At 38.5% G+C, this 25776-nt stretch overlaps 1 protein-coding gene across 2 annotated transcripts in view; it reads left to right on the top strand.

The window, feature by feature from the left end:
- The first annotated feature begins 1178 nt into the window (after positions 1-1178).
- LRGUK (leucine rich repeats and guanylate kinase domain containing) overlaps positions 1179-25776 on the top strand; it is a 51804-nt gene continuing 27206 nt past the window's right edge. For both annotated transcript variants that reach the window (XM_075724558.1, XM_075724549.1), the window contains exons 1-11: positions 1179-1385; positions 2533-2640; positions 3308-3389; positions 4455-4555; positions 5319-5400; positions 8669-8793; positions 12227-12370; positions 14592-14672; positions 16486-16572; positions 18619-18725; positions 22957-23076. In XM_075724558.1, the coding sequence (XP_075580673.1) occupies positions 1179-1385; positions 2533-2640; positions 3308-3389; positions 4455-4555; positions 5319-5400; positions 8669-8793; positions 12227-12370; positions 14592-14672; positions 16486-16572; positions 18619-18725; positions 22957-23076 (1244 nt within the window). The remainder of the gene's footprint in view (positions 1386-2532; positions 2641-3307; positions 3390-4454; positions 4556-5318; positions 5401-8668; positions 8794-12226; positions 12371-14591; positions 14673-16485; positions 16573-18618; positions 18726-22956; positions 23077-25776) is intronic.

Below are 25776 nucleotides of genomic sequence, written 5' to 3'. Positions count from 1 at the left end.
GGCCACAGCCTCTCTGCACAGCCCTTATTCTTGTTATGGTGGCACTGAGCAAAGCCATCATCTTGCACAGAGCCCATTTTGGCCTGGGGCTTTGTGGCTGGATAACGGTGCCCTGAAGATTATTTGTCTGATGGTATTGACTCTACATCCAGGTCTGGAACACACAAATGGAGGCAAAGCCCTGCTGTGGAACAGCGGGGAAGAAGAGAAAGGGTGGTGGGCTGCATAATGGCGGCTGCGGTGCCTTTGTTGTCTCACAAAGGGAGTTCATTACCTGGTGTGCAACAATCCAATCCACACACTGAGTCGAGATACCAATGTTGTTATAAAAAATACAAAGCTAGCACACTGAATGAGACTTCCTGCGCCTTGTTTATATGCAAAACTTACAGAGTTAGTAATCATTCTTTTTACGATGCTTGGTTAGTAATTACCATCCTATCTGCTATTGGTCAACTTTATTCTAATTAGCCTCGCTTGCTATGTAAATTAGCACACATGCTCCTTGGGGGGGGGGGGAGGGCAAATGTTTTTTGCTCCTAAATTGAGTCGGTGGTCACAATCTCCCCCGCCAGAATTACCTTTCCCCCAGTTACTGTTTTTCAGCAATCATCCCGTTTTTCTGGCACCTTCTGGGGTAGGGTGTGCGCTTTTATCAGTTTCTGAGTACTTCTTCCAGGTCTATTTGCTCCGGGATGCCTTTGGTTAAAGGATACTGAATGTTTGTTCTTCTGATTAGGGATGACTAAGTGGCCTTGGCAGCTTACAAAACCATCTTGGCCTGGTATGATGTTAGCTAAGTTTCAGAGTTAGCCTCCAACAGCTTCCGTCACACAAGCATCTCTGAGAGCCGGGGGGGCATCGCCTGAGGAGACCGCCTGCGAGGCGGACTACAACTCCCATCATGCTCTGCGGCCTGGCGGCCCCTACGAGTGAGCCCCGCGCGGGGAACTACATCTCCCATCCTGCACCGCTCCACCCGCCGCTTTCCTATTGGCTGGCTGTGGGGCTCTCGCCAATCATCGTCCCCGCAGGGGGCGTGGCGCTTGCCCGTCTCCACGACAACAGGAGAGCAAACAAGATGGCGGCGGCCGCTTCGGAGGGGTGACGGGCTGGGGCTCGAGTGCGAAGCACCGGTAGCGCGGTTCCCTGCGCGTCCTCGCGTCTTATTACAGCTCATGGCGGAGGGCGAGGAGAAGGGGGGAGAGGGCGGCCTCAGTGAGCCGCTTCCCCCTTCTCATGGGCCCCTGCAACACCTCTCCCAGGGGGTCCCTGGGGAGCAGCCCCAGGACAGGCCCAGCCTGCAGCAGCCACAGCTCAGCCTGCCTCACCAAGAGGACAAGCAGGAGGAGGAGGAGGAGGAAGAGGAGTCACAGCGCACAGAGGTTCAACTCAGTGGCCCCCAGCTGTTTTGGGAGGGGTGTGCTTGTGAGCCCTTTCCCCCCTCGTCACTCAGTGTAGTTGTGCGGGGAAAAAGGGAGAGTCAGTGGGGGTGCCAGGTTGTGATTTCTCATTTCCCCATAGAGGGGAAAGGCCAGTTTAGTCTGTTTCCCCTCACCTCTAATTTCTGCCTGGTTTTTAGGATCCCTTCCATCCCCATGGTGTCCAGGATAATTCTGGATTGCCCCTCTCTCTCCTTGCTATATAAAGACTAAGGATAAGCTGGCGTATGGGTGGCCAAATTAAACCTCTTTCCTGTTTATATGCCCAGCCCTGAGATTCAATAAGCCCCTTTACCCAAGTGAATTTTTTCTCCCTGATCTGCTGAGCTCTAAAGCATCCACTGCCACAGCATTATCACCTCCTATTTTCCACCTAGTGGCAATGCATCTGTCTGTAGTCTCCGTTGCTATAACATGTAGGTGCTATAATTTAGATGATTACCATTTGAAACATTATTTATCTTGGTCCCTAGATTAGCAATTGTTGTGTGACTTCTCCAAGCTCATAGGAATTTCACAAGCCATTGGCTTATTTTCTCATTAAAACTACGCAGTGGTTCATTAGTGCCATCTGTCAAGTACCCTCTCTGGCAAAGATTGTTCTCTGCAAGAGTAGCGCTAGCTGCTCATGCTGCACAAATTTAAAGGGCCTCCATTAATGTGCATATTGGGGTACAACACTGGGGTTATGTTAGTGTTGATTTGCTGAGATGTTAAGATCCATAATCAATGTGAGTTTCATGGCTCAACATCTGTGGAAGCAGATCCTGTTTAGACCTATGCATTTAATCCATAAGGTTAAAAAAAAATCCCAACAAAAATCTGTTGAACCTTTTTAAATGTATAGAGCTAGTACATGACATGTTTCTGTTTATCTGTTTTGAGGGCTGTACTCATCATTTTTCCTAATGTGTAGTGCCTTAGTCAGGTGACAGAGCACTGAAAGCAGCGTTTGATTGAGGACTTTCATTAAACTCTGGTCCCGGTTGCATCCCAAGCAGCCCCCAGATTCTACCAAGTGTGGAATTTCATTTCATAAATCTCCCCTTAATTCATTCCTCTCCCTGCCCCTCCTTTCTGGTATTTATAGGGTCGGTTTGATGGAGTGTTGGATGAAGACACTGTGGCTGAGGGTCTCCACAAGCTGGGGCGCTCGGCCCCTGGTATTGAATACATTTATCTTAATCTGTCGCTTTCAGTAAGTATAAGCAAAGAACATCATTGCGAAGTGCTTCTCTGCTCAAAGGTTTCCTCTTTTTAACAGCAAATAGTTGGTCTAGTGAAAAAATTTCAAGAGGCAGATTTTTGTCTCTACCTGTCAATGCTGTTTCACGTACATGGGACTTGTGACAAGACTCCTGCTTGCAAGGCTTCTGCTGACAACCGCCACATCGGTATCATTTTTTTTCACTTAGTAGCAACAGCAGTAAGTTTTTTCCTTGCCCAGTCTTCGGGTGTGAAAATGTATCTTCCTGCTTCAGCCAGCAGGAGAAAAAAATAGAGGAACATGCTAAACACCTGAGAATGCTGCATTCATTGTCTCTTCAGAAAGTTAAAGTGGTTGTGTCATTTTAAGGATTACTTGCTGCCGCTCCTTTTTTTATGCAGCCTTGTTTTTCTGGCAGTTTTGCTAGCTACAGCTATCTCTCCTGGTTGTGTTTTAAAGTCTTCTTTTGACATTTTCTCTGTTCATGGCTGGTCTGCAGGTCTAACATCACTTTCTGTATATGTCATGCTGTTCTGACACATCAAGCTGGAGAGACCTTGGGGCACCTCTTCAATGTCTCCTGCTACTGTGTATTTCTTGGGAGAGCAGCTGAGGTTATACAGCTAGTTATTAAAGTCTCTTCACTGTGTTTTTGCAGGGTCGTGAGTTAAGTGACATTAACATTCTCTCCAGATACGTTCACCTACAGAAGCTGGAACTTTCATATAATAAAATTAATGGTATGTAGTAAATACACTAGTAAATTCTTGGGTTGTGAAACCATTTAAGATGAGAAATGCACTGTACCATGTAGCTTTAATATCACAAAGCCTGGTCTACATTTTAATGGTGTAACTACTCCAGCTCTACAGAATGAGGCAATGGCTAGATCTTCTTGAGAATGATGTATAGACCATTCAGACAGCTGCACCAGCATATGCTTATCAGTGGGAACATGGGGATTATTGTCCAGTTTATTATACAAAGATAAAATGCAAGCAAGCATGTCAGTACAAGATTAAGGTTGAGATTTTACATGTGCAGATGTCATAATATTTAAAGTTATGTCTGGTGCAGTTTTCCCAGCCTTGGGCTTTCCTTTGTCAAGGTTTCCCATCGGTCACAAAATGGAAAAAATTGTATCCTGGATTTAGAAGGTAACAAATGGAGACTGGGGTAAAGTCCATCATCTTCTACTCCTTCCCTCTCCCTTGTACTCCCCAACTCATTTTTTAATTTAACAGCAAAAGGAATAAGCTGTGATAGCAGCCTGTTGCATTATTTCTTTCAAGTTCATTTCACTTGAGGTGCTGGAGTCCAATAATAGCAGCACTTTTGTAAGGCAGCACTTCTCCGTCCTCATTTTATTAACAGTTTGTCTGTGAGAGCTAGGTCTGAACAGGGACTTTTCCATAGCAACTAGTCATTTAGTCCTCAGTAGTGGCCTAAATACTTTTCTCCACTGATTAATAACTTAGGACAGTGGTAGTCTCTCTGTCATTCTAGAGGTAGCTAGAATATAAAACTATATTCTGGCTTACAGACAAATCAGTTGACATAATGGAAATTTAATGTAGAACTTGAATGTTTATTCTTTGTGTTAGAAACCATCTTTTTTTTTTTTTTCTAGTAGAATCATAGAATCGTTCAGGTTGGAAAAGACCTTTAAGATCATCAAGTCCAACCAGTAATATACAAAGTGATTCTTGGTTGCTATTGGACGTAATTATCACATTTTGACATGATGATCTCTGCATTTACCTATGCATTCATGTACAGGATTTGACATTTTGTTTTGTTACTAGATCTTTCTTGTGTCAGTCACATGCCTTACTTACTGGAACTGAATGCTTCCAACAATGAATTGACTACATATTTTGCTTTTAAACCACCTAAAAATCTCAAGGTAAGTTGCAAAAAATACATTTTATAGTTTTAAATTCAAAATGGTTTTCATTTTCTAAATCTAATTTAGACATTGTATTTCAAAATATGCAAAAGTGAATTTTTATGCCTTCCTCCTTTCTTACCTCATTTGACATTTTAATACCTTTTCCGAGTGTGTGGATATTTTACACCGCACGTTTCAGTCTTTTATTTTCTTTCACATGCTGAACCCTGGCATGCTATGGGAAGGTGTATTGTACAACTAACTGTTCTAGCCAGAGGTAAATATAGCCAGAATTTTTTCCTTGCTTGTCAAATTCATCAGACATTTAGTGGGATCCATTCCTGCCTTTCAAATTGACTGGTGCCAGTCATTACCGTGAAACACGTACTTAGAAGTGTAGCTGTGTGCTAGTTTTCTCTTTGCTCTTGTTTTCTTGTTGCCCACTTTGGGTTATAAAAAGCAAGAGGTTGTTTTGAAATACCACCTTTATGTGTTTCTCTGCCTTCTCTGTTGTTTTTTTTTAATATGTATGCATAATTACGGGACCATTAATGATAATGTTGTTGGAGGAAAGTATAGTTTTGGAAATTCCCAAAATGTGAATTCTGTGTGTCATAAAAAAGACCCTTTCTGTTTATGTCCCAATATTAATATTAATCATCATCTTATTTCTTCCACACCCTTGATCGCAAGTTTAATGTAACAGCCGTTTAGTTTCACAAGACAGCTATAAGTGCTGAAGAAAAAAAAGTAACTTTCTGCCTCCTTTTTTCTTTAGGAAGTAGATTTTTCATGCAATAAAATACCTCAAATGCAAGATTTGTCAGCATACCAGTCACTTACCAAACTCTTGCTGGATTGTATCCTTATGGCAATTTGAATGGGAGAAGAGGTACTTGTTTGTTTTCTGAAATAGATACCTGTTTTCTTTGTATTTTTCCTTTATGTCAGTTTTGTCTTTAGAAGCAAGATTAAACACTGTCATTCTGGTGGTGAAACCGATCTTAGTTTACTTAAGCATGCCTGATGTTAAAGGTGTTTGTGTATACATGTAAGGTATTAGCCTGCTAGAGGAGCACAAAGCAACCTCCACTTTGCATCATGTAAAACTGAAAAAGTGACATGTCACGCTGTCTTTGCATGGCAGAGGTAATAAATAATCCCAGTACTTTTATATAAGAAAGGTTAATAGGAAATCGGCTTGGAACACTAAGCTCCCTTAAATGAAAAAGGTGCATGTTGTTTAATCTTAGACATAGCTAATTACGCAGGGACTGTAGAGGCTCTGTGGAGGATAAGGCCGTTTAATGACAGTGAAGTGAGAGAAAACTTCCTGGAGTATGCTGAGGGAAGTACACAGAGCGAAGGTGTTCTGCTACACACCTTCCATGCTTTCACTGTGGTACCCAGTTTGTGGGATTAGAAACACTGTTCTGCCAGAAATCAGATAAACATGAACCTGCAGATTAAGTTTCTTCATTGCTTACTTCTCCAAGGCTGTCCATAGTACTCTTAGTCTCCCTAAAGATTCTCCTATGCTTTTCTGAGAGATCATCTGGAGTTTCATGTTGACGTGCTGCCTTACTTACAATTGCTTCCCGAGGGCTCGTGAACCTTTCCTTTTTGCCTCATAAATTGCATCTTGATTTTCTGCTCTCTGAAAAGGAGAAGACAGCAGGCTGTTGCAGTTTTTTCTCTGTCTCTTGTCCTCGAAGTAGCCCATTACCAAACGATATTAATACAATGCCTTTTTCATGTAGGAGCAGATAAAGCATTTGCAGGGCACCCAGGTTATATTATTCACACGTTTTACAACGTGTGCAGGTGACACGATTCTTGTCAGAAAATGGCATTGAGACACTATCCCTTTGCAATTCTAATTTTCCATCGCAGAGCAAAAACCATATGGCAAAATGAAAAGGAAAAAAAGATCAGAGATTTGTATTGTGGATCTGAATCAGTATTTTTTCATTTGGTTTCAATGCAGCAGCATGCTGTCTTCAATTTCTTCATTTGTCAGTGAAAATGCCATTAAAATGGGGAGAAAAACTGTTTCATGCATACAGTTGCAATGGGACCCTCTGAAATAGAAGAAAATGAGTGCAGAATTTAGAATAGCAAAGTGGCACTGTTCCTAACCCATGTCAAGCACTCCTCACCAAAGACATGGCAGACAAAACAAGCTGTTCTTTGTAATCGTACATGAAAATACAATACTAAGTATCATGCAGTAGCAGAAATGTTTGTCATGCATTTCTTGTTGACAGTAACTAAGCATTTCTTACCATATTTAACTGAATTATGATGCAGATGGTAAGGTCCTTGTAACTTTTTTCTGACAGGTGCACACACAAGCACACCTGACAGGTTTATAAGTGAGTTTTCAAGGAGGAAACTGCCCAAACCAGAAAGGGAGACAGCTTGAGCAATAATATCTGACAAAGCACTATAGGGAGTCGTTAAAAGACTAAAACTGGATTGGTTTTAGTGCTGAGCATTTTGCTGCCTCATATTGATGCTTATGGCTTAAATGGCTTAAACAATATTTTTTCCTCACCAAAACTTTTCTTCCTCAGCTGAAAGAGAAGCGGTCCCATTTTGTATGTGAATCAATTAATATCAGTAAAGTATCAGTGCCTGTGGAAGGTTTTGGTTTCTTTTCTAAAATGGCAGACACAGCCTAGTGTGAGGTCCTACAAAAAGATAAATCTGTGCTCACTAGCTCATTTCTCCTCCTCTTCTTCTCCATCTAGGCCTGTGAGTGTAGAACTTAGGTAGCATACAATTAAGTCCCTGTGTAGGAATGCAGTTAGGAAAAAACAGTGTTAGGTCACAGTTATTAAAGAGTATTCTATTATCCCTGGCTAAGCTTACATTGTGTTTGGTTACAATATCATTCAGACTGAGAGAAAAAAATCCTGATAATTTGTCCACTGCCTGGTGAGACTAGAAATGTGAATGAAAACTCACTTGCCCCTCTTTGCAGGCAGAGTTCATTCTCTCAAGTCAATGAAAAATATTTTCTTCTGTGATTGCCTGAAGGCATTTCTCCGTGTCCTGCGTGTTCTGGCCATTTTTTTCAGTTACATTCCTTGGGTTTTTATGTAATTCGTTCCAGCTTGGACACTCAATACAAGTGCAATTCTTCTTGCCTAACTTCAGTCACCAAAGAATAAGATGCCTGGATCAGACTTAGCTGATTTTGGTACAGTGGAGAGATACAGAGTCAGGTACCTCTGCAGTGCATCCCATTGTAAGACAGCAGTCTGAGATAGCTTGTTGTCAAAGGAAACATGCTTTGTTTAAGGAATCTGGGTAGTTATGTTAATGCTGAAGTTTGCTGAGAGGAATCCTAACTATTTTTACTGCCGGTTTTGAGTTCAACGTTAGTTTAAAACACACTTTCCCCTTTCAGTACAGATGGCCAGTATAGAACAGGTATACTCTAGAGTGAAATAGCCCCATATAGTACTATCATCTGTTATTATTTGGATAATTTGTGTATAATGCTTGGAGGTCAAGGTCAGTTTGGAGCCATGTTAAGTACTCCGTAGGCGTAAAAAGGTCGTGCCTTCCTCTGAAGACTCAGCCATATGCCTGTATTCTACAGCTGACCTAATATGAGTGGTGCCCAGCTAAAGGCATGAAAGACCCCTATGTTTTAGCCTGTGCTTACACATATGATGAGAAGACCAGAGATTTACAGCATAGTTTTGCAAGATGGTGGCAAAGGAGTTCCTTCCGCACACTCCTGTTCACTCATTTCCACTACTTTCTTGATTTGCCATCAGTCCAGTTATGCCAGCTTGAAGGGCTGCATTGTAAACCAGGTCACAGCAACTATCTGAGTTAAAAGCTCCTCCAAAAAGGAGGGGAGGATATTTCTAGCTGGATCAGCGTCGCTTATCCTGCAGCCCTGCAAAAAGCTGTGTCTGTCAAATGAGGACGGTAGGAAGCTTCGGAAAGGAGTGGGTGTGAGCAGCTGGGGTTTTAAACTACTTAGCATGAACCATTTGATGTCCAGCTCTCCTTACCATAAAATTCATCTCCATTGGCTAATTTAGCTACTAATTATTGCTAAGGTTTTGTGTTCAGTTATTTTCCTTAAATGCAAAAACCTCTGTATAGTTAATAACATAGAGGAGATAAGAGGACTGGAGAAGTGTCACAGTCTGACTCATCTTAGTTTGTCACACAACAGACTCACTGCAATCAGTGGCCTTAAGAATTTACCTATCAGAATACTCAATCTGGTAAGAAAGAAGTAATTCTAGTTGTTTTCCTGTCTGTCTTTTATCAATATATTAATGCCTTAATAAATGTGAAGGTAATTACATGACAAATTTTCAGAGATACATGTAATACTGGACATATTTTTTTATTAAAACAGGATCATAGAATGATATAGGTTAGAAGGGAGCTGTGAAGGTCATCTGATTCAGCTTCATGCTCCAAGTAGAGCCATCTTCAGCAGAGGTTTCTCAAGGCCTTGTCCATCTGGGTCTTGAAATTCTCCAAAGATACTTTTGCATTCACTCTTGGGTAGGTTCTGTTGTTGCTTAGGTGATGTGTAAGAAGTTACTTACTGTGCAAGTCCCACAATACAAACCATGAAGATTTTTTTAAAAAGTACATTTCCTCATAAAGTTGTGTTCATGATAGCAGTGAGCTAGGACAGGAGAGGGAAAAGCAAGGACTCAGAAGGCTGCATTCATTTTAGAAAACAAGTCAAGTTTAGTATGCAATCTGATATATTGTTAAAGGATCTTTGTTTAATTTTTGAAGGATCTTGTGATGAGATTGGAAGCTTTTCATCACAGTATCTAGGGTATATTTGTTTAAATACAACATTTTAGGTTTATTTCTAGATGCTTTAGTAGGATTTATCTTATCTGGCTTCAAATTTCTGCAATGTAGACAACTACATGTGAGCTAGTTGTTCTCTGCTGCCTCAAAATTCAGTGGAGAGAAATGGACACTTCAAATACTTCATTATTCCAATTCAGCTGCTGACATCTACATTAACACAAGATGCATCAGGCCTTGGAAGTGCCTCTTTTTCTCTGTTGGTTATGAAGACAGCCAAGGATAACTAGCCCAAATATAGACCTCTATCTGTCAGTGCCTACTCTTGTTTGCATGCATCTTGCTCTTTTACAGGTCTTGGGAAGGCATTTATCTCGGTGTTCTTCAGCTCCATGTTTGTAAAATGTCCTTAATAATACCAACGCTTTCTTCTAAATCATCTCGAGATACTTAACAGGAAGAGCCATCAATATAGAGGTTGTGCAGAAACACAAGCAAAAACTATTTTTAATGCAATTCAGCTGGTATAAAATACAACAGGCTACTTCTTAATAGGTTTTACTAATAATAATTTAAAAAATATTTAATGGGATTTTTAAAATGAGTACCAAAAAACTATACATAGAAATATGGTCATATTTGCTACATTAGTTTTAAGCACCTACATAAATATTTTAGGTAAAGCGAATGAATCGCTTATCAAGAATAGAAATATTCTTTTCCAATCCTTTTAAAATTTTAAAGATTTTTCTTCTGTTCTGAAGTAATTGATGTAGAAAAGAGCAACTAAGGGCTGTACCCATCAAGGCCTGGTTGGCCCTTGTACTTATTACTGCTTCGATATTCAGGAAAGGTATTCACATTTAAAAGTGGACAGTAGTGTGCTATGAATAATATATTCAAACAGTCTTTAGTAACGTATTTTTAATATACTTATATTTCAGATATATAATGCCTTCGGTAGCTTCCAGTTATGCCTGTAGTGGCAATAAAACTGAATTTTGTCTCATTTTTAGCGATAAGATTAACTCAGATTGGCAAAATCATGTCTAAAAGTTCTGAAATGAACTATAGGAGTATGACAATCTAAGCTGACAGGAAGATCTTTTCTCTAAATGCTTTCTTCAGGGAGAACTACAGTAAGTCGCTCAACCATTGTGTGCACTGATGTCCTCATCTGTTAAAAGGCCTAATAATAATTCCGTTAGTAATGGTTATGTGCTCTGTAAAATGTTTTGGAAGTTGTGTTAACAGCTAAGCCTTATTAATATGAACATGTTCTCCAGTTTTGGTTCTTACATGCTGATATGATTATTTATACAACTGCTTGTCTTTTTAATTAGCAAAGTAGATAGTCATGTGGAAATTATGTAAATGGACAGATTTTAGCATAGCATTTTCTTTTACTAATTAGAATAAAATGCAGTTCTTTTTTTATGGGAGCAGTCATGCCCTCTCTTCCCATTGGTTCAGCTTTCTTTTCCATTTTCCCTTGAGCTTTTTAGGTTGAAAGACTAGTAAGGTCTGAAGTTTGGAAGAAAGGCTTCAAAAACTGTAAATACTGCCTAGCTATACCAAAAAGCCTATATATTCTGCTTACGTTTGCAAAAAATAAGAAGTGCAGTTCTAATGAACTGGGCTCCTAGGAATTTTCTGCTTTGCAAAAAAGGATCTCTACGCAAATCCCATTTGTTCACAGAATTTTATGTGCACCTCTTGCATAGCATTTTGCAACTAGAACTCTGAGCTGTATCCTATTAAACAGAGGTCTAACGAAGAACAGGAAGAGAAGACGGAGCCTCCATGCTATTAATAACCTAATTAAACATTTAAAAGTCAGGAAAAATGTCAAGGACAGACAACTGGATTAACATTAGAGTCAGTTGGCCTATTTATTTCAATAGTCCCTAAATATTTATTAATAGAATATGAGGCTTTTAAGCTTTCAGCACAAGGTGATGCTGATGGAAAAAGATAACTTACAAGGTTATACAGAAAGAACCATGTTGAGAGGCCATCTGGGTACGTGTGGCCACTGGGACAAAGATGAGTACAGAACCTAGCATGTTATACCTATTTAGAGTTCGCAGCAGAAACAAGTATATGATTTGTGAGGCCCCGAGAAATGAAGCCATCTGGTGTCCAGTGATAAATGTAGGTCTTCTATCTTGTACCTTGTTTGGCAGGAATGTAAAATGATGATAGTTGGTTATGAGTTCTCAAAAGCTTGGGTCATTTCTTGTGTTACAGTCTAGATGAACTTACAGCAAGGTGGGTTTGGTTTTGGTTTTTTTTTTTAACATTTCTATGCATGCTGTCACTGACAGTAAATAAAGTCTGCCTTCACTTAGCATGCATTAAGATGAACTTGTGTATCCTAGAGATATTTTTATAGACTGCCTGTAGTCCAAATAAGACAGTACTGTACTGTTCTACCATATTATTTTCATTATTTATTCTGTAATCATAAGTGTAAATATAACCATGATTACAGAGGGAAATTCTATGTATTTATGTATATATATTCTATAACTTTATGTGCATATCTATTTTGTAAATTTTGAGTTGGATAGTAACAAGAGTATCCTTTAGCCAGTATCAGCTTTAAAAGAATGCTGGAGCTCTTTTTATTGCTGTTGTCTCTCGCTGCTATTCAAGGTGAGTTGAAGATACGTTAATCAGAAGATAGTTGATTCTTTTTTCCTTGAGCAGCATGGAAAGCTGTAATATGTCATCTCAAGAGGAAGATGGGGCTAATGCAGAGAAGGCCTATTTGTAATAGGATTCTCAAAAATAAAGTGAACTCTGTTCTTCCTCAGGAATGTTGTTTTCCATCTCTAGAATTTTATCAACAGTTTATATGCTTTCATTTCTTCTTAGAGCTGTAACAAGATTGAGAAGATAACTGGGTTGGACAGCTTGAAAACTCTACAGAAGCTGGACCTATCTAGCAATAAAATAACTAGTCTAGAAGGCTTGGAGGAACATGATCTACTAGAGATGATCAACCTAGAGGATAACCAGGTAGCATACTTAATATTGATCTCAGCTTTTTCTAAGAATGCATTTTTTTTTTTTTCCTAAAATTCAATCCCTTTAAGGCTTAATCAAAAAATCTTACAACACTGCAAGAAATTAACATTAGAAAAGATGACATTTTTTTCCTTTGGTATTTCACTCCAATGCTGTTTCACATGTTGATTGATAGTGTACTTCTCAGGCCTTATTTAATATCTCTAGATGGGTTTATCTTTATGTAGGTATCACTTCTGTAGTATTTAGTGCTCACGTACATAAAGAACTAACGGTGCTCCCTTGAGTGGGTAAGATAGGGATGAGTATGCAGCTTTTTCAGCTTGATTATTCTTGAGGATCTTTACTTACATCACAGCTTTTCTACTGCCAGGCCTCAGGAGGGTTTGCTAATATCTCTCAGCCCAATTTTATGACCGCGGATTGTTCTGAGCTCTCAGCTGGAAAATTCCTGTAAGGCAGAACTGCATGTACTCTAAGTGGCTTTTGTTATGCAGCAGAATTTTCACTGGAAGTACAATGATACAATCCAACTCATTTGTATTTGAATTTTGAAACTTAAGCCATATATACATAATACTTTTGATACTGAGCTTCCAGGGTCCTTAACTGAAAAAAATGTCAATTCATGAATCATTTTGACATCGAAGACAGATCTGCATGTGAAAAAAAAAATCTAAGAAAATAAGAAATAAAAATATAAACAAGGAATTTAACATTTTCTGTCATTTCTCCCCACTTACAAGATACATTTACAGGATTTAATTCAAGACACTATGAATTCTTTTTCTCACACTGTGTTCGGGTTGACATTTAAAGGTACCTCAATTGCACAAGACAGGAAACTAACTAATAGTATGGTTGCTATTAGCATTAATAACACCACTTCCATTGCCTCATATAGTTTCCACTGTTACTTATGGCACGCCAAAGCTATTAATTCTACCTCATGAAAATTTGCCTCTTTTAATGATGTTATTGAAACTGTTTAATGAGTCACCATTTTTTGAACGTTTCCTTCTGAAGAATAATTTAAAGAGAATTTTAATTAAATAACACAGAAAGATCTGAGTTACTTCAGCTCACAACCACCCAGAATGATCTTAAATGACTGACTTCAAAAATGGGTACAATAGGTTTATCTGCAAACCATGTCTCTCATATACATGTTCAGTGACTTGTCAAATGTCGATGGTTGGCATTCTATGATTTATTTAGGTAATCCACCCAAATGACATTTAACTTGGTCAAAACTGTTGCGCGGTGGGCTTCCTGTTATCTTAAAATGAATATTGGATGGGCTATGGTTGAGGTTTATGTTTTTAGACACTTTACGTAAGCTGAATGTAAGTTAGGGATAGAATCTGAAGTCTTCTAGGTTCAGCCTTTCAGCAGTGGAGGAAAAACAGGTATCCTTGCAAGGCAATTCTTCCCAGCCTACCATGGATCAGATGACCTCTGGAACTGCCTCTCTCCACTGATCATGGAGTGAGGTTAAGCGACTCACTTGGGCTAACTTAACAGATGGCTAAAATGAGACAACATGAATTTCATTTGACCCATTTTGTTTTAATTGAGAGCCTTACAATTGTTCACTCAGGGTCTAGCACCAGTGCCCCTAGTGTGACTTTGCTTTCGGCACACAAACTTTGATTGGTCCCACGTAACTTCTAATGCTTATCTGATGTGCCTGACTGCAGCCAACCCAGGTTTCCTTTGTGGAAAGATGAGACCTTAAGTGGAATGCATCACCATCTGGACACAGACAAGGACAACTATGCTGATGCTTTTCAGTCAAGTGCTGCAAGTTAGGTAGGATGAACTTCAGCTCCAATGAAAAGAAACTCTTCTTAGAAGAAATTTTTTTTGCTAGTCAACTGAAGCGCAATTATAACTGCAGAATTTCCTCACTTAAGCCCATCAGCCACACAAAAGCTAAATGTGTTAGGGCTTGACATTTGAAAGAACTGGGAAAACGCAGGTGGTTTGAAATTGCTGTCTGTATTATACTGCTTCTCCAGCTACCATCCAAGTTGTCTGCCTTTTGTGACTAGAAGTGCCTTATTGAATGCAGTTAACATGTATAGCCATTTTGTGAGTATAATTTTTTTTATGTCCAGATTTTAAGAGCAGAGATTAAAATACTTTTTTTCCCATAGTTATCATGGATTCTGTTGCTGCTGATTTATGCTCTGTTTCTGTCACTAATTAGATTGCTGAGCTGCGTGGTCTTGAATGTATTAAAGATCTGCCTCTCCTCAGAGTTTTAAATCTTTTAAAAAATCCCGTACAGGTAAGAAAGAACTAAAGAGGAAGCCAAAAATAAGAGCCTAGAACTGCTGTTTTGGATCACACCAGAATCCATTTAGCCTCAGTTTCTATCTCTGAGAGTGGCCAGATCATTTCAGGGAACGAGTACAAGAAGTGATGAGTGGTGGTTTCCCTGGTGTGGTTACCCACCTTTTCCTGGGAACTTTGTCTGAACAAAAGCTGCATATGAATCATGATCTTTAACATCCATGTAGTCAAACCATGAATTTTATTAATGCCATTTGTGAATCCATTTATGTGTTTGTACTCACAGTATGCTATAATTTTTGTTTGGGAAAAGATCCCCTTTTTGTTTGCTTTGAAGGTCTGTACTTGATTGTTCCTGGGAAAAGCTCAAAGGAACTTGATAGTACCCCTTGTAAAATCATGTGTCTCTGGAATCTGTATCTTCTTTTCTTTTGGATTTACTCAGTTCTCATTTATGGCTCCCATAATATTCCTCAATTAATGAATTAAACATCCATTTTATCAACAACAATGACATTTGCAAAATACCAGAAATTCTGACTTTGACTCTGCTTTTTCAATTTGTCCTGAGTGATCAAAGATTATTCTATCCTGATTTTTGTGATTTCTAAATTATGTTTGGATTTTACAGTGATTTTCAATGTCAGAGAGAAGAAAAATGTTAAGGGTTTGACTTCTCGCTCTCTACAACCACCTGAAAGGAGGGTGTAGTGAGGTGGGGGTTGGTCTCTTCTCCCATGTAGTTAGTGATAGGATGAGAGGAAATGGGCTCAAGCTGCACCAGGGGAGGTTTAGGTTGGAAATTAGTAAAAATTTCTTCATGGAAAGGTTAGTCAAGCATTGGAACAGGCTGCCCAGAGAGGTGGGGGAGTCCCCATCCCTGGAAGTGTTCAAAAAACGGGCAGATGTGGCACTTGGGGACATGGTTTAGTCTAGTCTACCCTTGATTGGTTTAGTGTGGACTTGGTAGTGTAGGTTAATGGTTGGACTGGATGATCTTAAAGGTCTTTTCCAACCTAAACGATTCTATGATTCTATGATTCTATGATTCTGCTTTCTGTAATTGCCAGTTTTGTATTGGCTTCTGTGAGAAAGGTCTGTCATGGCACACCATGAAATTAGCATGAAAAAATACCTGAAACAGGCTGCCCCTGGTCCTCCATAATCTGAACGCCTTTTTCTGTTTAGATGTCCTTCCCCTAAGCAAAGTCTGATCCTATTCCTTTCAATTATTGTTTTAATAACTTATACATGCAACAGTCATCTTAAGACAGCTGTCTGAATTTCAGTTGTTTTAAAAGGACCTTACTGGTTTTAGAACTAAGAAGCTTCATGAACTTGTCAGTGTCAACTTTTTAATTTGATTTTTAATTATTCTTTTTTATTGTCTCAGACTTGAAAGCATATATGAAAATGAATTTATAATGCAAATTTTCTTTTAAAGGTCCCACAGTACTACTAAGGTTAGAAGTATTATCCATAGTTTAGTACATAATCCCAGTATAGATAATGCATGCGGTTCTCCAGCAGTCTTCCTTGGTGTTCTAGTGGGTATGGTGGTGATTTTTAAATTCCCATCTTGACCTTTTGAACAATGTATTGCAGACTTTTGAACAACTATTAGCTTTTGTTGCAGAAGCTAAGTTTGTGGTGAGGGGTCAATTTGTACAGTGTATTAACATCCTTCAGGGTAAAAAACTTTTTATGTTGCAATGTATTAAGGCCAATTTAATTTCAACTGATTGAAATTAAATAATAGATTGATGAAGTTAAGTACTTTATGTCAAAGTGGAAAATTTGTCCTTCAGGAGCAAACAGATTATTGGCTCTTGGTGATTTTCACGTTGCTCCAACTAACAGAACTGGATGTCAAGAAGATTTCAGTGGAAGAAAAGGTATGTAAACATCATGTCATTCTGGAATTTTTCTAAATTAAGAATATAAAAAACTGTGCATGGAAATGTAGCTTTGTAGTCATTTGGGTGTGACAAATCTCCCATGTTTCAGCCCCCAAGATAGGCTACAAATTCAGAGACTTTTGCTTTTAAATCCAGATATATATCTACAGGATTTCAGGAGCAGTTGTGGTATGTAAAAATGCAAAGCTTACCTAAAAGCTTTGTTCAGTGAAGAAATTTACTTAGCAGCCATTGTTCCTCAGCTAGTGAATCTAAACAGGCAACTACATTCATTAAATAGTCTAAAGTGGTAACCGCTGTGCTACTTCTAAAATACCATTGTTGGGTTTTTTCAGTGTCGTGTACAGCAAAGTGAACTCTAAAGGTTATAATGATGCTTGCTTCCCATTCTACTCCATACAGCTTTCACTGTAAAACCTTCTCCCCCAAAAAACCTGCTCAGACTGCTTACAGTAACTTTCTATTGTAATAGAAACCTTTCCCTCTTGTGCCGCTTTTACTGTAATTGGTTGCTGCATGTAGTATTTGGGCCCAAGCCATGCTAGAACTGTTAGGATTAACAGCTGCCATTGGGGTTGGATTTCAGGGAATTATCCTTTAAAAACGATCCTTACAAGAAATTCATCACTCCTAACTTCAGCTGCATAAATATTAGGGTTCTTGTTTGATGCCAGGCTCTCTCTATCAGGAATGCAGAGAAGGGATGATACCAGAGTGTAATTTACCCCACCTACCCGAGATGTTGATCTTACTCTTTGTCTTATGTGGCAATCTGTTTTCCTTCCAATAAAATTTTCAATATATTATAGAAATTTTTCCTTCTCTATGGACTGTAAAAGTAAGCCTGGATGACTGGTTTAGACTAGCACTTAACTTTTGGATGATTAAAGTTATTTCAGAAAATCCTCTCCTCAGGTTACTTTAGGACATCTACTCTAGCCTCATAAACTCTCTTGCCAATCCCACTTTGGAGGCAGCAGCTTTTCTGTCTCACTAACACACAAAATGGATATACAGAAATGTTGTAGTTTAGATCAGAAGTGTAGTTTTGAAGAGAAACTCCCAGTTGCCCAACTTGCCATGCTGGATTCTAATTGCGGAATAGTCTTGCGATATATGCACTAGACTTCTTTTGGACTAACCTTAACCAGACGATGTGCACCAGCACGCACCTAATGTGCTCCTAGCCACTAACTCAGACCAAAGGACAAACTAGAGCTAGAGTGAAATAAGCTCCCTTCCCCGCCTCCCCCCAAAATAGCGTGGACATTGGGTCCTGGACACCGAATGTTTTGCATTAAAGATCCACGCCTATTGCACCATACTACTTGCTAATATAGGCATGGCTGTCATCGGAGCCTATGGCAGTATTTTGCAGCAGTGTTGGCTAGTTGATATTTGATGGTTTACATGAAATGACTCAGTAGTTCTTAACCTGTTTCTGAGTGGGTAGCATTAATAATACCAAAAAAATATACAACTCATTAGCAGTCAGTACCCTTAATAGAGCTTTCAACAGAATGGATGGAGGGAATCCTTGGAGTTCAAGTGCTCTTCCTCCCAGGAAAGACAGAAATGCTTTGTCAGGAGAAAATTGCAATTTGCTTACTTTCTTATGCCCGTTCTGTTCCTCTTCTGACGAATAAATGAATGGCTTCAGTCCCTAAGGATTTTAGTTCGGCATCTTCTACCAGCACTGAGAGGATGCAAATTAATGGATAATTAAAAACCTAGGCAAAATGACTTTGCATCTTATGTGGCATCCTGTTTTCTTTCCAGTAAAAGGTTGAATATATTAAAGATAGTGAGCTATGTCTGGCTGACTTCCATCCATTTATCAAATTGTGCTTAAATCCCCTGAAAAGATTTATGTAGTGGAGTGCTCACAGACAACCCAAATACAAAGACTGACCCTCATAAATATGAAGCCATCATTATTCATAGTGATCTGTGAAGAGTATTGCAGCTGGAAACAATTACATCACTGCTTTTCTTTCTTCTGCCCCTAAACTGTGGAAACAGGTTGCTGCTGTGAATAAATATGATCCTCCTCCAGAAGTTGTTGCTGCTAAAGATCATATGGCTCATGTTATGTATAGCATGCTGCAGCCCCAGAGAATCTTTGACAGGTAAGCTTACCTCCACTTCACATCAGCTCCTGAGGGTGGCACTCAAGTAAAGCAGAATATGTTGTCATATTTAGAGGGACAGTTTTCTGTCCCACTCCCACCTCTACATTAATCTGATGAAGAAGAGGCATTCCATAGTATTCTGGTAGCAGTCTGGAAATTAGGCAAATCTTATTTGGTTGAAATGGATTATGAAATTAAGTTAGTCATTCACCTCTAAAGTCTAAGACAGATTGTCCACAGCTCCATTTCTTTTAAACAGTCTGTTGAAACAGATGGCCATTTGCGCCATAAATGAAAAATAAAAAATTTCTATCAATACCCAAAGGCAATTTAAAATTCTCTAGAGGGAGAAGAGAGCTGTAAGACATCTCTTCTTCCTATTCTGCTTACTCCTTCTCTTCACACTGTTGGCATCCCATTGTGAGGAAAATGGCTTTATTTTGTGGCTTTGGGGCACATTTTATATTCGTAAGGTGAATTTTTCAAGTTTGTACTTAGGGATGTCCAGCTACTTCTGCCCTTGGGAGGAGATGATGCTGACTGCCACTTAAAGCACAGAAGGGAGAGGCAAATCAATATTCTTTTTCCAACGTTGCCATTGCCATGCCAGGTGACTTCTCTCAGTCTCGTTTCTCACCTAGAAAATGGAAATAGCCATACTTTGCTGCTCTGCAGATGTGTTATGATATTTGCGTGATAAATGCTTGGAAAATGCTTTGACGTACTCTGATGGAAGATACTATGAAATACATGTGGTTTGTTATTATATTGGCTATAGTGGGCACAGAGATCAACTTTTGTGCCCCACACCCTGTTTTAGCACCATTTTGGACATCTTAATTCGTAATGAGTAACCTGATTTAAGACCCATGACTTAGTAACTCAGAAATTTATATTTTTAGAATATCTTTATTGCGAGTCTTGTGCTTTCTGGGATTGTTGATGAAAGACAGGAACCATCCCAGTGGTGATGATAGCTCTGAGAATTCTTAACAGCCTATTAAAAAAAAACCCCCGAAGATTTATTTACTGTTTTGCAGGGTTTGAGATTTCTTAAAAAGAAAGCACAATGATTTTACCTGAAGGCATGGATTTCTTCCAGTGCAGACATAGGGTCTATTTAAATATTTGTTGATCAGATTGTGTATGTGTATCTTCATTGCTGGAAAGAAACGATTCTGTCTTCTGTCAGAGGTATTGTATACACAAACATATAAACATGCAGACCAGCATTTATGGTACTGACCAAAATTGTTAATGATGCTTTGAATGTTTGCCCATGCTCAGCTGGAAAGCACACAACACAGTCATTAATGAAATCTTCCTAATGATGATGCATTGCAGTCTTCTACACTATAAAATACCAGATTGGTGTAGTTCATTTGCATCTATATTTTTAGGAGAGATTAGAACTAATTCTATTTTAGGAATATCTCTAATAAAAATAAAATCTGAAAACAAAGCAAAAAGTTATGTTGTTGCATACTCTGCAGTCAGAAGACATTAGCATTAAGTTTCTTATGCCATTCCCTCTCTCTGTGTGCCTTGTGATTCTATCTTTAATTACATGGTAACACACCACTGAACAATATTATGTGTATTTTTACCCCACTATAAATGCATGTGACATTTAAAAAGGTAGCTTGATCATAGTTATAACTGCTACGTGGAGAGCAGACATTTAATAACAGAGGGCTCTTCAGTCTATTGGGCAAGTACATGATGAGACTTGGTATCTGGCTATTGAGGATAAATTCATTCAGAGAAGAAATAGAGCATGATTATTTTTAACAATGAAGGTAATTAACCATTGGAACAATTTACCAAGGGTACCAAGGATTCTCCACAACTACAACGTTTTTAATTAAAATATGCTCTAACGGAACCTCAGGTATCAGGCTTGAAACAAGAACTAACTCGGGAAAATCCTGTTGCTAGGGTGATGAGGGGAGTCGGAGTAGATGATCACAGTAGTCCCTTCTGGCCTTGAAATCTATTAATCTTGCACAGCAGTGTATTAGTGTACTCACCAAAGACAAAGAAAGTTGAAGGATGAATGTTAAATGAGCCAAGAACTCTTCACAAGGTACTGCTTGCAAGTTGTAGGAAAACCAAAACTTTTAGTTTTTTTGAGAACCAGTAAGTGGTGATGTAATGAAAGATAGTATTATGGAAATGTTCTCATGTTCACTGATGAAATAATAAATCCAAGGAATTGAGCAGATGAGGAATTTGAGCAGTGGAAATTTATTTAAGGGAATTTGAATTCCCAGTTTAATCGTGTCAACTAATGATATATTGTATCATTAGTGGCTATAACACTTCCTTGTAAAAGAAAAGATTACTGAGGAATTCTGCAGTTTGCAAGCATGTAACAGGTTCTGTGCATGGAGAAGGAATTTATTAAAACTATGTTGAAGATAAGGGTTCTGTCTTTGCAGACTTGCCTCGACATCATTATTCACGAAGGGCATGGCCTTGAGCAAGAATAAGAACCTTTCTGCCACATCTGGATAAATTTTCCATCTCTAGTCCCTAAGCATGTTTCATGGAATCCCCATCTTTGAAATGGTTCATTTATAATAACACACTTATAATATCCACAACTGTCACTAATACCTCCTGGGATCATGTTGTCTTAAACTGGTCTTTTCCTTACCACAAATGTCAGAAAAGGGAAAGACAGTCTGAACAGTTCAAAGAATCAAGAGACGAGGAAGATATTTCTTGAATTGAACAGAATGTCACAACCTAACAGATTCAGATACGGATTTTTAAAATTTATTTTTACCTTCTCCAGTATTTTTAATGTATTGTGCTAATCAGCTTATTGTGCTAATGTTGTCTAATGTTTCGTAAATGTCACCATTTGGCACAGTAAGTAAAAAATCCTTAAATCTCCCAAGGGTTCTGCTACTGCCTTGCTTTAAAATAGTCTAGTGGATAGAACACTGAACCAGGATCTGGGTTCATTTCACAGTTTAGTAACAACACATATGTACAGACTCGAGCCAGTCTCTTAATTTATTAGGTGTATCTGTTACTTCTTAGTACTCCATAGGAGAATTAGGAGACTGAATTGCATGATTATCTTAGTGCTTCTGAAGCATCAAGTCCCATTATATACATATAATCTGGTAGAAAATAGAGCCAGTTTGCTGAACCTAAAATAGGAGTAAAGCCATTACTTTGAAATCTTTTTCCTCCATGCTTGTGGTGGATGGTTATAATTACTTCTTATAGACTTAGTTACTTGTAAGAGAAAAGGTAAGAGAAATACACTCTGTCTTCAGGAATTTGTGTTCACCTGTTTTAAATCACATTAAATGGAAGCTTAACACACATCAGTGGTTTTCTTCTGCTTCAAAATTTAAGTTTAGTTAAAGTTATTTGTTAGTTAAAAATAAGTGGGTTTGAAATTATTTCAACTCTTTCTGACATATTCTCAAGTGGCATAATCTTAAGATCTTGCTGAGATTTAAAAATGAGAGTCCAAAGTTGCATTCTATTTTTAGCTGTCTAAATAAATTGCTGGACACTTGAAAGTGCAGAAATGCTATTCATTCTAGTATTTACAGCTGGAAGTGGAAATCTGAGGATCTAACCATCTGCTCAGCATGGAGACAATGGAGGGCTTTGTATTTTTGCAGTACCTTGGGTTCTTTTATTGTAGTGTTATTTGTGTTCAGTGGAGTTTAAGGAGCTTGGTGTTTTTCATTGTACTGAATTGAAGAGTTCTTTACAAATTTCCACCTTCATCTGGCAAGGCCATGGAAGTCAGTAAGATTACATGCAGGAGTGCATAAAGGTTTGTAGGGTTGAGTCCAGGTTCATGCTAAGCTTATTATCCTGATCATTAAAATATTACCATCTCTGAGATAGACTTGGAAGACTCTTAAACAAATCCCAGCAACACCATAACTGCAGAGGGAGCTTTAGAAAATGCTATAAATTGGAAAAAGATTATAGTAGACATGACATTATTCCTTCTGCAAAAGAGACCCAGGAGTCTTTAATGCAGTATTTTGTGCTATTTTTATGTTTAGAGCATATCAAACTGAGCACACGCTTCTCCTGATTTTTGTCTACACTGTGAACAATGTGAATAGTATGATAGACAGATGAGATTAGTTGAAGTACTGATAAAGCTCTGCAGAAGCTTTATACAAAGTGGCTGAAGACTTCATTTGTAGGTAAAGGAATGGCTCCTTGTTTTCCTTTCTTGTAGCACTTTACCTAGTCTTGATGCTTCCTACCCCATGCTGGTATTAGTTGGCCCTCTAGCCTGTGGTAAGAGAGAGCTTACTCATAAGATCTGCAGACAGTTCAACAATTTCTTCAGATACGGGTAAGTTTGCTCCATAAGTTTAAAAGAATACCAAGTGATCAAGGATAGAGTTGCTGCTGGTTTGGTTTTCTTTCTTTTTTTTTTTTTTTTAAAGAAGTTAAAAGTAAAAGGCAACCAATAAATGTTCATTGCTATGCGTTTTATCTCTTCCCAGGGCTTGATTGCCTGAAGTCATTCAAATACTTCCTTAAAAGAAAAGCTATTTAAATGATCATGTTCTTTTCAAAGGTGAACAGCAAACAAACAAACAAAAATGTGTCATTTAGTGCTCCTTTTATTGATCTGTTCTATCTATGCTCACTAATGCCCCTCAACCTAAGCATCTGTTTAGATATGTATGCATTTCTCTTAATTTTTGTAATGTACCTGCATATAAACAGATTAGCATGCGTATGCAGGCTGCATCCAGAAGCTAGGAAAGGAAGCAAGTGCAATTGCTGGACCAGTTTATTATCCTGTGAGTAGTGTTATCAAAGCAAATGGCACCTTTCAGACTTCACCACCTGCTGGGAGGACTAATTCTCCCTATCTGAAAGGCCTGAATTATGATCCTTACTGCCTTGGGCTCCCTGTGTATTGAGTGGAGAGAAACTGTCTCTTTCCAAGGGAGATTCAGCCTTTGTGAATCACTTCCCTGAGGTATCGACGTATTTTCAGTGCACAGGAGGTAGGAAGTCTGGCTAAGTTAGATCACCACTATCTGTTGCCTAAAACTAGGTGGTGCAAGCTGCTCCTCTTGTCCACTCATTCCATTCTTCACACTACCTAACTTTCACAGGTCCTGTAGCACATGTTATTCAGTGCTGGTCTGTGTTCCTGTTATATTGCCTCTCCTCTATTTTCTCAATTTTTTTATTACATGAATTTATCCATTCATTTTTAACCAGACTTTGGCCATAGTTTTGCATGTATAGTGTTTGCCACAATGGGACCTGGGTCTATATTTGTGCACGCTTAGGTACTGAAGTGGTGAGTTGTAAGAAAGGGACCATGGGCACATGCATATGTGAGAATGATCCCTCAGAGTTCTTAGCATCACAGGAGCATGCTCTGCATGTCGATGTGACGTCTAATAGTAGCCTTCTCTAACATAATACACCACAGTGAAGGAGCCTCTATGTATTTCTGCCTGCTCTGTACTCAGATTATAGCCACTTGCTGGATTAGATCATTAAACTGGCAAGTTGAAAGGACATTTTAAGAAAAGATCTGTGAAGGTTATGTGACTGGAAAGATGGCTTTTTGCCTTTCTTTGAAGCAACCACTATGTTTTGAAAGACTAGATTGGAAATTACAAACTAATTGAATACCAACTGAAATTTTCCAAGCACTATGTGTTTAAGAGCATTGTTTTTATACTGTGTATTTTATTTCCTAAAAGTTTCATGCATGAGGTGGAAAAAAAAGGAGAGAGACAGAATCTTAACAGAGCAGAAAATTGCAACCATAAAGCAAAGTTATATTTTAATTATTCAGTGGAGATTTAAGCAATTTTATGGCTTAGACTTTTAAATTTCAAACATTCCACTCATTAAAAATGTATTTCATGCAAGATACCCTGGCAGTTTGAATGTAAACATGGCCTTGCAATTAAAAAGGGTTGTAATGTTTAAAAGTATTTCAAAAAATAAAGTGAAATTGGACCCTCTAACGATCTGGCTAGTGCTCAGGAATGACCTTTAAAGCTGGATGCGTTCATAATGTCTTAAAGAAAATCAGACCTTTGAAGTGAAATTTTACAGAGTCTATGTGTAGCGCACTGTTCTCATTTGCCACAGCTTGCTGATAAAAAAAAGCGGTAGCCTCTAATGCCATGATAGTTAAGATCTGTCAAACTCTGCATTATAGACTAAACTTCTTAATGGTTTATAACTCAGCTACCTTGAATAAATGAACAGAAATGGCCTGGTAGGTGGTATACTAATAGGTGGTGTATATTTTGCCATATTTTCCAGGACAATCCAGCAGAAGTCAAAGAGTTAAAATGTTATCGGCGTGAATCAATGCCAAAGCTCCACATCATACTTTTGTTCTTGTTACCCTAAAAATTGAAAACAAAACTAAAGCAGAAACAAGTAGCAAAATACAATTTCCTAAGATAGAACATGAGCCACTGCATACTTTTAGATTAAAGTGCTACATGCATTCACTTAGCTGGGTTTTTCTGATTTTGTTTGAGGTTCTTGTTTTAGTGTTTTATCCTGGTAGTAAGATCACGTATCTGAGGTTTATCCTATTGTCCTTATGTGGTGGCAGGCAATTACTTCTCCTGCTTTGTATCCCACTTATCTCCCTAGTTTCAGGATTGTTTCTCCCCTTACTATTAGGGGTCTATTTAAAGGTTGGTCTTTATATCTCTTTCTTAACCTCACAGTTCAGCCTAACTCCTAGTCTCCTTTTCCATATTTAGGATTCTACTTTATATCATCCACAAGCTGACATAACTGGAAAAAAAATTGTTTCATCATTTCTCTATTACAGGGTGCTGTGACAGCTTCAGTTCAGGCTATCCTGGGTTGGGGGGGATTTATAGCCAAAATGTAATGTTACATTTAAACTTTTTTTTTGTATTTATGGGTTAATCTTTCAAATATGCAGCATTAGTGCTATGATTTGCACCTCTTTATATTTCTCATATTTCTTCTCTTCTTAAAAATAAAATGATTTGTAGTATTCTCCCTTCCCGCCCCCCCCCCCTAT

The sequence above is a fragment of the Pelecanus crispus genome, chromosome 1, assembly GCF_030463565.1.
Source record: "Pelecanus crispus isolate bPelCri1 chromosome 1, bPelCri1.pri, whole genome shotgun sequence".
Lineage (NCBI taxonomy): Eukaryota > Metazoa > Chordata > Aves > Pelecaniformes > Pelecanidae > Pelecanus > Pelecanus crispus.
The sequence above is the reverse complement of the archived record's forward strand: the minus strand, read 5'-3'. Positions and strand labels throughout refer to the sequence as shown.